The sequence below is a fragment of the Arachis duranensis genome, chromosome 10 (assembly GCF_000817695.3).
Source record: "Arachis duranensis cultivar V14167 chromosome 10, aradu.V14167.gnm2.J7QH, whole genome shotgun sequence".
Lineage (NCBI taxonomy): Eukaryota > Viridiplantae > Streptophyta > Magnoliopsida > Fabales > Fabaceae > Arachis > Arachis duranensis.
Genome location: NC_029781.3, coordinates 95,755,554 through 95,769,889, shown reverse-complemented (window position 1 = coordinate 95,769,889; position 14,336 = coordinate 95,755,554). Strand labels below are relative to the sequence as shown.

General features: G+C 27.3%; 1 protein-coding gene across 1 annotated transcript; it reads right to left on the bottom strand.

Moving 5' to 3' along the window:
* Positions 1–3,143: 3,143 nt before the first annotated feature.
* LOC107471099 (probable inactive poly [ADP-ribose] polymerase SRO5) lies at positions 3,144–7,884 on the bottom strand. The gene is made up of 5 exons (XM_016090546.3): positions 6,929–7,884; positions 5,726–5,973; positions 4,994–5,130; positions 4,805–4,900; positions 3,144–3,468 (listed from the first exon to the last, which is right to left on the bottom strand). The coding sequence occupies exons 1-5, from the start codon at positions 7,447–7,449 to the stop codon at positions 3,415–3,417; spliced, it is 1,056 nt and encodes a 351-aa protein (XP_015946032.1). The 5' UTR covers positions 7,450–7,884; the 3' UTR covers positions 3,144–3,414.
* Between the last annotated feature and the right edge of the window lie 6,452 nt (positions 7,885–14,336).

Below are 14,336 nucleotides of genomic sequence, written 5' to 3'. Positions count from 1 at the left end.
GTGAGGCCTAATAGCCTCTCAAAGAGTTTTCGGTCATTAACTTTCAATGGTCTTCTGAAGCCTCTCTTAAGATTTGGTCACCTAAGAGGTGGTAGGCCTAAAACAAATGAAAAGAAAAAAATTGATACTTGGGGCTACAGAAAGCGTCATCAATTTGGTCCACTCCTTAAAAGCCCACAAAAGCTTTGGTTTTTGCCATACTTTTGAGTTTTGACTTCTCTTTTGAAAATTACTGTTGCTTACAGAATTTATTCAATTTATCATAGTTCTTGAAAAAGAAAAAATAAAGCTAACGTTGAATTTGGTCTCTAAAAATTTAATGAATTTGATCCTTAAAAAATATCAATACAAGTCAAATTGATTTTTTTCGATAATTTTCTGCTAACATATTGTTAAGAGTCACATACTCACATGACACGTTATAAACCTAACATGTGAAAAACTTTCTCTCACACATTAACAGTTATAAGTGATACGTCAAGGGAAAATTAACGAAAAGATCACCTTGACTAACGATACTGCATTGGTATCTTTTACAAATCAAATTGATTTAGATGTGATTTTTTAGAATTCCAAATAAAGATTTTGGTGAATTTTTGGTGACTAAAAAGATGAAAAAAAAAAAGGAATAGCTATCTTAAAAGGAGAAAGGAGAGTCCCTAAAAAAAATAGTACATAAGTTATCTCAAGATTCAAGTCATTTAAATAATCAATCTGCTATCATTCAACATATTTTGCCAAATTTTTTATTGTTGTTTACAGTATCTCCTAATATGACAGATTAAGGATTAATCTATCTACTGTTGAACAATAAATTGCTGGATACACAAATTGAAATTCGAATTTTTTATATTTGTTTAAGCGAACAAGTGAATTGATACTTGACCAACTAAAGTTTTATTTTTTGCCACTTTATATGCTGCTGAGGTTGTCAACCTTTGCACCCGTTTTTTTTTTTTGTATTAAAACGAGATTGAAGCCAAAAAATCTATAACTACAATATTTCATTCATCCTCAATAATTTGCTTAAGACTCCTAGAAGGACTATCAACAAAATGGTATCCTTGGTGAGCATTGAGGGCCTCTTTATTCCCCCATGTCCAATTCCACCAATAAGTTACCATGAAAAAAGTTATCCATATTACTCGTTTGGTATAGACAAGTCCATTATTCGATCCGATCCAAACATCAAAGGAAGTTTTATAAAAAATATTATTTAGACCGTATCCTTGCAACAACTTTAGAATAGTAACCAACAAACCACAAACACTTAAAATAAAAAGAGACACACACACACCCCTTCAACCAAAAAAAGCAGAGTTGTTAACTTCAAACCAATCATCATCCTAGCCTAGCTACTTAATTATTGGGTCACGGATTTAAGTTTAAGAAGCGAGTGAATGAGTGATGCATGAACCAAATTTAATTAAATAAATATGTAAGACACCATGGTTCGTGATTGCTTAGGGTCCCAATGCCCTGTTGGAAGAGAAACTAAGCCCCTGTTCAGGAAATATTAAATATTAAGAAATAAAATGAATATAAAAACCATCCGTAGCTATCAGATTATTCAGATACAGATAGAAATTTACCCAATGAAAACAAAATCCAACAAATAATGCAACAAGTGATTGTTTTTGGGGTCATAACAAGTGAGTTGATCAATAAAAATTGATTGGACTCGGCCACTTGGGCTACGTTTTTTTACAAAAGACAAATTATTAAGATACATACACAAAAATACAAAATTATAAACATGAATAGAAAACGATATTATGTCTTTCATATGAAAAAAGATAAATAAAAACCATACAAAAACACTGATCGAAAACATAACTTTTTTATTGTTATTATTAATTTTTATAATTATATTTTTTATCATTTTATTTCTTATTTTAATTTTTATATAAAAATAAAATAAATTAGATATTTTATATTCAATTTATTATCAAACAAAAAATTAAATATTATTTTCTATATTTTTATTTTTTATGTCATATTTTTAATATTTTACTTTATTCTGTTCTCAAAATCAAGCATAGCTTTGGTGAACTTTAGCAATCGTGAAAATGTTAGTTTAATTTGGCAAAAACTGAGACAAGTATTAGAAATGAAGACAAGACAGCGCAACAAAGAGCATCCCCCTTGAATAGCAGAAAAATCATAAGCAAAATGCAAAGCACCAAATTAAAACGCCGAAGAGGGTGAGATTAGTCCACAGGAATTATTGCATTTCCTCTTGCAACTTGCAACAATCCATCCATTTGCTACCAATCCGGTTGGCTTCTATGTCCCCTGGATTTTATTTTATTTTTTTAAATCTTATTATAAAAAATCTCCTTAATTCTATGACAGATAGAAAAATTATATATTATTTTTACTTTGCCACCTTTAGTTTTTACATATTTTTAATTTATTAAAAGATGATTGTTTTTTAATGTTAGACCAGATAAAAGAGAACAATAGAAAAATGATTTGTATATATTCAAGCTGTATAAAATAATAACAATATAAAAAGATATTTATAAATATTGAAATAATAAAAACATAATACTCTATAATAAATATTCAAATATGCTAAATATAATAAAAACTAATTAATCCTAATATATTATAACATTTAAAACTCATACAAAATATTTGAGTAAATATAACAAACTTTATGTCAAATAATAATTTCTTCCGTCACCAAAGCCTTAATATATATATTTCTGGAATTCTTAAACATATAAATCATAGAACAAAATCATCCCTCGGAATAAAGATCAACAAATTTGTTCTTCATCGTTTGTAAAAGTAAAACATAAAAAAATAAAAAAGTGACAATAATTTTCCTATGTATAAGCAATGTTCAATAATCCAATTTCTTGAAAAAATGGGGAACAAATTGTTTGATAAAATAAAAGAGAGTAAATTGATTTTCAAATTTTGAAATTTATTTTGTCCAATACTATTAACTAAATAAAATTTTTTGAATTTTTCTTACAAAGTAATCACAAGAGAGCACAAAGTGTAACCCATAATCAGTCAATTAATTAGTCCATGACTCCTAACTAAGCAAATTAAATGAACCAATCAAGTTGCTAGTTGCCACTTGTGAAAATTGAAAATCAATCAATTTCATGACAGAACAAAATTTGTATTTACATTCTATTTTTCTAAAAGAGGGTACACTGAATCAAGTCATGTGTGTAACTTGCAAGTTGCAACCAGAAATGAAAAGAAAGAAAAAAAAAGTGATTCTTTTCTCAAAATAAAACATGAGTCTGGCTTCTAATTAAGACTCTTTAACTGTTATACATATAAAGCTCAGTGTAAGGTTAATGGTTATTATGAAGTTAGGTACATGCCTCCAACCAATATTGGAGAATTCATTCATAGCATAAAAAACACAATTCCTAAACAAGTTGCTACCTAGTTGTCATGTTGCAATGTTTGGACTTTTGGAAAGATCTTGCATGTTTTTCTCTGGAAAATTAAGAAAAATTCATTTAGTTAGATAAAATAGAAGAGAAAAAAAATTAAGATTAAGAAAAGATATTTGCATATTCATTAAGCACATTTAACATATATGTAGTAACGAAATATTAGAAGTCATGCACTTAATATAATTTTCAAGTATTGTACTTTGTAAATGAAAATATAAAAATACGTGCTCAATGTAATCTAAAACAATAGAAATATAAAATATCACTATCGGCTTTTTTTCGATTTTATATTTTGAAAATATAGTATTATTTTTTATATCAATATAATTAAATTTTTTCTTTTAGAAGAATCATTTACATTGAGAAAATAATAACTAATCATCATTATTAAATTTAGTAAATCTTGCTACTATAATGTAAAGATGATTAAAGCGTTGTTTTTTTTTTTCACCTTACATACCCATCGTTTTGTTTTAAAAAGGTACAATCCCCCTTTTTCTATATATGTTAATAAATAATTATTCAAAAATATATGTCTTATATAATTATATAATCAATTTTTTTCTAATATTAGGTGTATATAAAAAATTAGCTACTAAATCAGTTATTAATATATAATACATATTGAAATATAAAATACATATTCAAAATAAGTTAAACAATATATATATATTTATTTATTTATTTATTTATTTATTTATTTATACACAAATAATTTGTTATGTGCACATAACATTTTTATTTTTTATTTTTCCAATTAGTGCGATTGCTATAAGAGAAAACCAACTTTAGAAAAAAAATACTAATAAATAAATAATATTCTTTTGAATATCAAATAATTTACATAATAAAATTGATATTATTTAGATTTTGCATTTAATAAGAAACTCTTAAGTTGATAATTGGATGACAAAAGTTTTACTTCGCAAATACTAAAAATAAATTTCTCAAATTTAAACAAATTACTTTAAGATGTAACTCAAAATTCACCTCTCTAAAATTTTGAGATTTATCTTGAAATTATATACTACTTGCAGAATAACTTAATTAACTTAAAAATGACACTAATAAGATAATTGAGTTTAACAAAGTAACTTATTTTTGTGAGATCAACTTAATAAATTACATATTAATAGATTTAAATTTGATAAAATAATTTTTATATATATTAATTTAAAATAGTTAAGTCAAATTCAATAAACTAATAGTGAAGTCAATTTAAATTTCAATGGAGCACTTACTCCCTAAGTTATATATGGTATCACTTATTTATTTTTCATTTAAATTTGTGGATAAGCAAAATTGATTAAGAAGAAAAAACTATTACAAAACCGAGAAAGAAAGTAATCAAAATAAAATCCTTAATAAGTTAGTACCTTGGCTTTGTAAGATTTGATTACTGCAATTAACAACTTATCTCCAGCTATACGTCTCACTTTTTGTATTAATTCATGCCTTGAAATCTTATTATCCTACAAAAAGGAGAGGGACAAGCAAATAATGAATAATGTTCAATTTCAAACCCATAAAATGCAAAGGTAAATCACTAAATTAGAAGCACTTACTTTGTGATCTTTGTAGAGCATTGAAATGATGGCAATATCATTTGGTGGCAAATTTTTGGAAAGCACAGAAATCAAAGATGGGAATGGCATCCAAGGTGATGATGGCTGCAATGGCTGCTCTTCACTCTTCTCACTAACTGCAAAAGTAAATGAAAATATGAACAATCACAATTCCAAAACATAAAACTAGTGTTTTTGTTGAAAATGAAATTATTTAGTGTGTTGCAACACGCAATCTATGTGTTACACATGTGTCATCATTCTAACAATACGCAAAGTGTATGTTGGAAATATGTCAACACTTTAGCCAACACGCAAGATTCGTGTGGATACTTTTTTTGCGCATCCGCAACACTTCAAATATTAATATTAAACCAAAACACTATCTTCATCTTCGTATTAAAAATAATTTCTGAAATTATTCATTCATTATACATAAAAGGAGAATTTCTTTGGGACAGAGTGAAAATTTTACTCAATTTTAAAAGATATATGCATTGCACATAATTTTTTTAATTTTTTTTCATCTTACAAAAAAGATATTCACTTTTTACCAAAATTTCACTCTTCAACGTAGCTTTATCTACGCAGAAGGCATGATACATTGTGTTTCACTCATATCTCAACCAAAAGAAATTTTTATATATTCCAAAATTTAATATGAACATAAGATAATATATTTAAAGGAAAAAAATTAAAAAACTTACAAAGAGGGTCATAAAAAATCCAAACCTTTGAAAGAGGGAAGTTTGTAGCTTATAAGATATGCTGGCAAGACATGAGTGTTGATTCGGCTACTCCAAATGATGTAATTCTTAGGATCCGAGAAACTATCGACTCCAGAATCATAGTCTTCAGAAGAAGGATTGCATTGCTGCTTATTATTACAAGGATCAACAATAAGTTCACTCCTTCCCAGAATAACTCGGCATAGCAACAAGTGCCTCACCCCATCTTTATCTGCAACACATCTTTTCACACTGCACAAGGCAAGAAAAAAAAAGGTACAAATTTATTAAAATGTTATTCAATGATTTAATAATTTACAAAAAATATTGGATCAAAATATCAAATATATCAAATATCAAATTATCTAATGATTTATAATATTATTTTTATATAAAAATATCGTTATAAAAAGTATTATATACATAAAAAATTAATTATTAAATCAACTAATATATATTTTATATAAATAAATAATTTAATAATTAATTTTTAATATACACATCAAACGATATTTTCATGTTTAGTTATTTGTTCAGTAATTTTTCAACGTTCAAAAAGATTCATTGATTATTTGTAACAGTTAATATTGGAAAAATAATTATTATGCTCTTCAACAATAAAATTCCAAAACGAAAAAGACTTTCAAGATAAGCCTGAGATAGAAACGTGACTAAATCATATTCTTGTATATGCTTCTAGAAATTTTTTTAAAAAGATTATTTGTTACTACTTACTAAAAATAGCTAGAAAATATCTATCCTTAGCTTATGCATATACAAGAACTTGCTTTGGCACAAAAAAAAAAAAATCTTGAAAAGAATATAAATGACGCCTTGTTTTTTTAATCTATAAAATATCAAACTCAAAACAGAGTAATACAAAAGTCATATAAATAAGCCAAACCTTTTAATGTCTATGAATTTAGTGTAGAAATTTGTCGAACTTAACTTTTATAAAAACTTTTAAATATTTAAAAATCATTTATTTTACATTTTTTTTAAAATTAAATATTAATTTTTATTTTTTTAATAAATTAGACAATTATATATACACATCATAACATGTACCAAGTGAAAACTCATATCTAAAATTGATTGCTCCTAAATTTTCACCATAAATAAATCCAACACATTGGTAGCTAGCTATGCTTTCATGAGACAAAGTAATATCTATCTTTTTTTTTTATATAATTTTATGTTTAGTTACCTTTGTAGAGGAGAATGATCTGCAGAGAAAATGATTGTTTGACCATGGCGGTGGCCAAAACCGTTAGAAACAATATCCCTCACGTCATTTTCACCGAGCGTTCCAAACCAACCATACTTCACATTTGCATTCCCACCACGCAACTTCGCCACCGCTCTTTCCCACACTTTAAAGCTCTGCACCTTCGCATGCGCCGCCACGCTCCCACACGCGTTCCGGTGAACCGCCACAACCTCACCGACGCCGCCAAGACCCTTCAGGAACCTCGTCTTTATGAGTCCGTAAACCGCCTCATGTTCTTCGAGCTTAACAAAGCCTCCGATGACATTCTTGTTTTCTCTAACCTCACCAATAATTCTTCTTCTATCGGCACCAGAAATTGAGCTTTCGCAATCGGAGATAACGCACGATGTGTCTTCTTCTCCATTGCTGCTGCTGCTGCTTCCGCCGCCATTGTCCCAATCTGAGTCGGTGGATGAGGAAGAATCTACGCTAAGAGGTGATGAAGTTACAAGGTTCATAGCTTAATGGTAGAATAAGAAAGATGTAATTTAGGAATGATTGGTCAATTCAAATAGGAATTAGAAAAGAAGAAATTGCGTATACATTTTTGGGAGATGAAGAAAACTTGGGTTGAAAGAAGAGAAGAGTGCAAGGTATCCAATAATTGAGATGAGAGATCTAATTAAGTGTGCGTCTTATGTTTGTTTTAAAATAAAGTGGTATGGTGTATGATGATAGTTTTTAATTTAAGGCGAAAAGGGAAATTAGGATCTGAGTTACGGGAATGAAGAAGAGAAGGGATATATATGTGAGAATGAGAATGCTTAAAAAGGAGAAAGAAGAATGAGAAGGTTTATGCAATGGGCGGTGAAGAGTGTGGAGAAGGAGGGCGCTCCCTGTTTTGTTGAAGGGAAGCAATATACATGCAACTGACAAGCCTGTTGGTTTTGGAATCTGGGTTTCCCACTCCCTATGGGACATTGTTTATATTATTATTGCTCTGCCTATTATTTATTTATTTATTTATTTATTCTTATCCTTGTAGTGCACACAAGTTTTTTTTTTCTTAGATCATTATTATTTTGTTTTAACATTTTTTATTTTAAATCTCCTTTTCTATTTTTGAATTTATTGAAAAACTGATATATTCAAATATTTATGATAAAATATATTAATTTTCAATTAATTTAATAATTTAAAAAATTTATTTACAATACTATAAGTTAATCTTATCCTTTTACCTTAAAGAAATAAGTATTTATTATTATAAAAAATGAGCTATAATAATTTATAGTGTAAAATTTTGATAAATATAAATATAAATTATATATTTATTATGTATAAAATATTTATAAATATAAATATGAGTATAAATTATTATTGACTAAATATTAATGATAAAAAATAAAAATATTTATTGAATAGGTACTATTGTTATTAAATATTAATTTTCTTTTACTGATAATTCTAGTAATTTAGGTTGAAGGAGTAAATAAAAAAGTGAATATAAGAAAAAACGTGATTAAAAAATTTTTTATATATCTAAAATTAATTATTTTTTAATTACAATTAGATACTTTAAGTCCTGCTATTTTCGTCCTAATTACATTTGTGTCCGTACATGCTGATCAATCAACTATCAAGTATATGTTATGTATGTATGTATGTAGACTGTAGTAGTGTGCAAATAAATGAGTTCAATTATTCGTTAAATTACTACTTTGGAAGTTGGATTGGGCGGTGAGAATTGAGCCACGGTTATACTTATGAGTGGTAACAATTTGCACCTAGGTTTGGCTTTGGATCCCAATAAGGAAAGTATGAAACCAGGAGTCACTATAGCAGTCTAGTTTTCACAAATCTACCACAAACAGTGTTCTGCGGAAAATTGGGACATTGTACTATTATTTCCTCTTTTATTTCATTATATTTATTTTCTCTTTACCTTCTGTTGGGACTTCGCTTGGGATTTGTTTTTAATATTTCTATTTTTTATATTATTAAAAAAATTTAAATTTTTGTAAAAAAATTTACACTATTATTCAATTAGAAAAAATTAAATTTGATAACAAAGTTTATACAATTATTTATTTAAATTTATGTGTTTGAATAATTCTTTTAATAGACACATTTAATATTATTTTTACTAATATAATAATATATAACTAATAATTTATGTCAAAGAATTTACACACTGTACAAAAAATATTAAACTTTAAAAAATATACTAATATAAACATTATTTTTCTTATTAAAAATGGTAATNNNNTATAAATTAATTATTTATTATTTATTTAATTTTATATTTTTACCCTCATCTTATTTTTTTCTTTCCAATATGCTCCATTCTTGTACGGTTGTAACCATAAGTCACCCACTTTCATCCTATTCCCCGAAATGCAACCATTGCTTTGTCAACCACTACCACCACTGTTACTCCATAAAAAGCTAAGAGATTTTTAAAATGTAGGTTCATTTTTTGAGTGAAATGCAATCTCGGAGTATTGAAAAAGGCTTAGGGAGGAAAGACTTAGGCTGTGTTTGATTTAGCTTTTAAGTGACGAATATATTTTTTAATTTTTTTTTAATTTTTTAATTTTTGTTTGACTCTTTTTTTTAAATATAAATGTGATTTTATGTTTTAATTTCGATTTGTCTAAAATAATAAATTGTAACTTTTTTCATTTAATAATTAACGTTGGAAAAAATGATAGAAAAAAAATTATTTTTTCTGTTAACTTTATCATTCAGTCTAACATGTAAGAATAGACATAAGGAATAATTATAAAAATTCTTATATTTAATTCTTTTCATGATCATAATTTATAAGTAAATATTTTAATTTTTTTATAATATCATTTTTAATACCTTTTATTAAGTTTTGATATTCTTTTTAGTCAATTTTTATATATTTTTTATTTATATTATGGATGTTGTTATTTGTGTTTTTTTTTATTTTTTAAATATTTTCTAACGTATATTGTTACTTTTTATTATAGAATATTTAGTATTTATTGTTCATATAACTTTTTAATTATTTTTATTAATATAAATATCTTTTTTTATGAAACTTTTTTTGTATTTTCTTTTTTGAATTTGTATAATTTTTATTGTGGGTTCTTGAATTAGGGTGCATTTCGTTTATCATTGTTAATTATTTTATAATATGAATTATTGATTAAAGAAAGACCAAATTAAATTAAAAAATAGTATTAAAAAAAGAATACTAAAAACTTATGACAAAAAGTATTAAATTTTAATATATAAATTTAAAATTTTTTCAAAAAAATTACAGCCAAAAGAGTTAAAAAAAGTTATTTTAAGTAATATAAATTCATATTTTTTAAGTAATTTTTATCTAAACGTGATTTTAAATAATGTAATTCAAACATCATTTATTTTATTATAATATATTCTCATATAAAAATTGTCAAATATAAATCACGGTAATAGTAACTTACGTTTTATCAAAGTTAAATTTAAAAAACAATTTAATACAAATTTTTATTTAAAAACTTTAATCTAAACACACATTGAAACATACAAACTCTGGTGGCGTGGATGATGACACGGTGGTGGAGAGTGGCAATGTCCTCTGTCTCTCTTTATTCCTATGTAAAACGAGGTTGATGATGGTGGCAAGTGGTGGTGGCAAAGGTGGTCACTATTGCTAAAAGATGAGGAACAAGAAGAGGATGTTCACATAATTCATTCACTAGTTTACTTTTTAATTTTTCCTGGTAAAAGTCTGTACATAAATGCGGGCGAGAGACCGTTTTTTTCGTAAATTTGATGTTTTTGAATTATAAATTATAAGAATAAGTATTGTTTTGGTCTCTAACGTTGAGGGTTAGAATCGAAACCGTCCCTAACGTAATTTTGGATTTAAAATCATCCTTAACATGTTTTTTAATATTAAAATCGTCTTTTTTAATAAAATTTTTAATTTTATTCCTAAAATATCCCTATTTTAATAAAAAAATTATAATTTTTTTTAAAAAAAGAAAAGAACGCGTTTGCGCCGTCGCCGGAAGAAAGAAGAAAGGAGAGGGGCTGCGACGGGGAGAAGAGAAGAGGGGAAAGAGAGAGGGAGCGCCGGTGGAAGGGAGGACCGTTCATGCATGCTTCTACCGCCGTGGAGTGCATTGCCGGGAAGAGGAGCCCAACGCGAGGAGGGCGACGCGCGAAGGAGAGAGAGAGGGGGGTCTGAGGCTAAGATGGTCCGCGCACGCTCCGTCGCCGGTCCGTGGGTGATGAATGGCCGAGGAGAGAGAGGGATCTGAGGGTGGAGTGCGTCGCCGCCGCTGGTGATGGGTGGCCGAGGAGAGAGAGGGATCCAAGGGTGGAGTGTGCCGCCAGTCCTCGCACTCTCCATCGCCGCCGCTGGTGATGGGTGGCCAAGCGCCAGTGGTTCTACATCTGCTTCTTCTTCTGCTTCGCCTTTTGCATCTGCATCTTCTTCTGCTTGAGTTTCTGTTTCTAATTCTATGACTGCCTCTGCTTCTACTTTTGTGATTGCTTCTACTTCTGATTTTGATTTGTTATTTTTTTATTTGGTTGTTAAATTTGTTGAATTTTGGTTGATTTGTTGAATTTTTTATTTTTGGATTTGTTAAATTTGTGTTGATTTTATTGATGTTGTTTTTCTTGATGGTGGAGGTAAAGGTGGTGGTGGTGGTGGTGGTGGTGGAAGTAAAGGTGCTGATGGTAGTGGAGGACATTTTTGTCCAGAAAAAATCAAAATGACGATTTTAATACAAAAAAACACGTTAAAGATGGTTTTAAATCCAAAATTATATTGGGAACGATTTCGATTCTGACACTCAACATTAAAGATCAAAACAATACTTATCCCTAAATTATATTATCAACAATAGATATCTACTTATTGTTGATTTGTGCTAAAATATATGATGCAAATTTTGAAATAACCTATTTAAAATAGTGAAATAGGTGATATTTGATTTATGTACTAAATCAACATAATATTTTTAAATAATTTCACTTTTAGTCTTACATAACATAAGAAATTTAAGTCAACATATAACTTGGTAAATATAAATATAAAATATTTCAATTTATTGAATATTCTTTAATATCTTACCTGGTTAAAATAAAAAAATATTTTAATTAAGGGTAAAGTACTAAATTGGTCCTTTACGTTTGGACGTAATCCGGTTTTGGTCCTTAAAGTTTAATGTGTCCTATTTGAATCCAAAAAAATTTTATTTAGCTTTAACGTAGTTCCACTATGAGGTTAAAGTTAAATAATTAATGAAATATCCTACATGACAGTAGTACAAGAACAAAATCGCTAATATGGAGAACAGATATAAGTTCTAAAGGTACAAAATCAACCGTGAATACATCAATATATTTATTTATCATTCTTCTTACAATTTAAATGAAATATTTTCTATAGAACTAAAAAGAATGATAAATAAATGTATTGATGCATATACGATATTGACTTTGTGTCTTTGAAGTTTGTACTTGTTTTTTAAATTATCGACCTTATTTTTATACTATTTTTTTTTATTGTTGGGTTACAAACTTGACCCGAAAAGGGAGAAAAGACACTAAACAAATCCTACATCTCAGTCATATTTTCTTCGGCATTGCCATCAAGAATAATGATCAAGAATAGGACAATACCACTAATATAAAACTCTCCGAAATATAAAAAAATCACACCTAATACAAGGATTAACACCAAATAAAGAAAAGTTTTCCAACTAAATACTAGAGCTACCATAACTCTTGCAATGATGTCTCCACCTTTTATACTGCTGTTATGGAGGACATTCTATTAATTATTTAACTTTGACCTTACGGTGAGACTACATTAAAATTAAATAATTTTTTTTTGGATTCAAATAGGACACTTTAAAATTTAAAAACTAAAATAAGATTATACCCAAACGAAGGGGACTAATTTAATACTTTACCTTTTAATTAAACATAATCTCGGGTCATGTTTTTATTCTGAACAAAAAATTATCATTAGTAAAATATGATAATATTTCATATTTTTTTAAATAAGTAAATGTTAAACAAAATTTAAGATATATTAATATCTAATATTTGAAAACCATATTGCCTTCTGATTTTCAGTGGAGATTCAAATATTTTTAAAAATTTTATGGTAAATCACATTATTTATTGTAATAGAACTGTTAGAATTATAATGAGATATTATAATTTTTAATCAATTTTGAGTTATTTATGTATAAAAACTGGTTAATTTAAAAATAAGCCAAGATAATTTAAAAATTGTCCTTGACTTTTTTTTAATGATCATTGTATATGATAGCATGATAACATTGTCTATATTGCAACTTGAAAGATAATTTTGCATATGAAGGAGTTATTTTCATTTTAGGAATGAAGACCTTTCTACCTTCATTGTTTTTGATAAAATTTTGGCTTCAATAATTTTGTTTTAAAGTATTGTGACGCTAATTTAGTTTTATTGTAAAGTCTAGTTGAATGATTAATATTTTAAATTAGGATAATTGAACAACTTTTTTTAAATGATAGCTCATGATGGTTATTGTGACGCTAATTTAGTTCCATTGTATAGTCTAGCCAAATGATTAATATTTTAAATTAGCATAATTAGACAATTTTTTTAAGTGACAGCTTATGATTTGACAACTCAAAAAATTTTATTGTTGTCAAGAATTTTAGTGTGTATTTTTAATTTATTTTTATTCAAAGATAACCTGTAATAAGAATAAAGTTAGTGCATTCTAGACAAAATAAAAAATATAATTTTTTAAAAATTAATTTATTATTAAAAACTTTATTATTATTTATTTTTGTTATGGACTGAACGAATAAGTTAGTATAGACCAGAAAAATGAAAAAAAAATTAAGCTCTTCCATTATTTTATATTGCTCATCTAGTGTCTTTAAACATCTTCACCGTTGATTGGCAGGACTCCCACGATCGTTTTGGCCGACGACAAATTTGAAAGCTTTTGAATTTATTCCCTTTTGTCTTTGCCATAAATGATCTTTCAAGTCCAAAAAAATCATTGTCATCGAAGAGGGAGACGCTTGTTCATCCGCTGCTTGCTAGGTAACTCTAAGTACAAAATCGATCCTGGAGGAAGAACTTCTGTTTCTATAAAAACGCACATGGTCAACCGACTCCATTAGACCTCCACTGGCAATAAAGAAATACCTCGATTCACCAGGTACCTTTCGCTATCCTCTCCCAAATTAGAACGGTTGTTAAGAAACCTAGTTTAATGTGTTAGAGTCTCTCCTTAACTTCACTATGATTTTTTGATGAAGGAGTCATGCTCCAAATTCTCTCCAATTTTATGCATTATTTATTTTAATTCTAAAATTCAGTTTTTTTTTTTTTTTGTATAAAAATATTTTTAATATTTATATA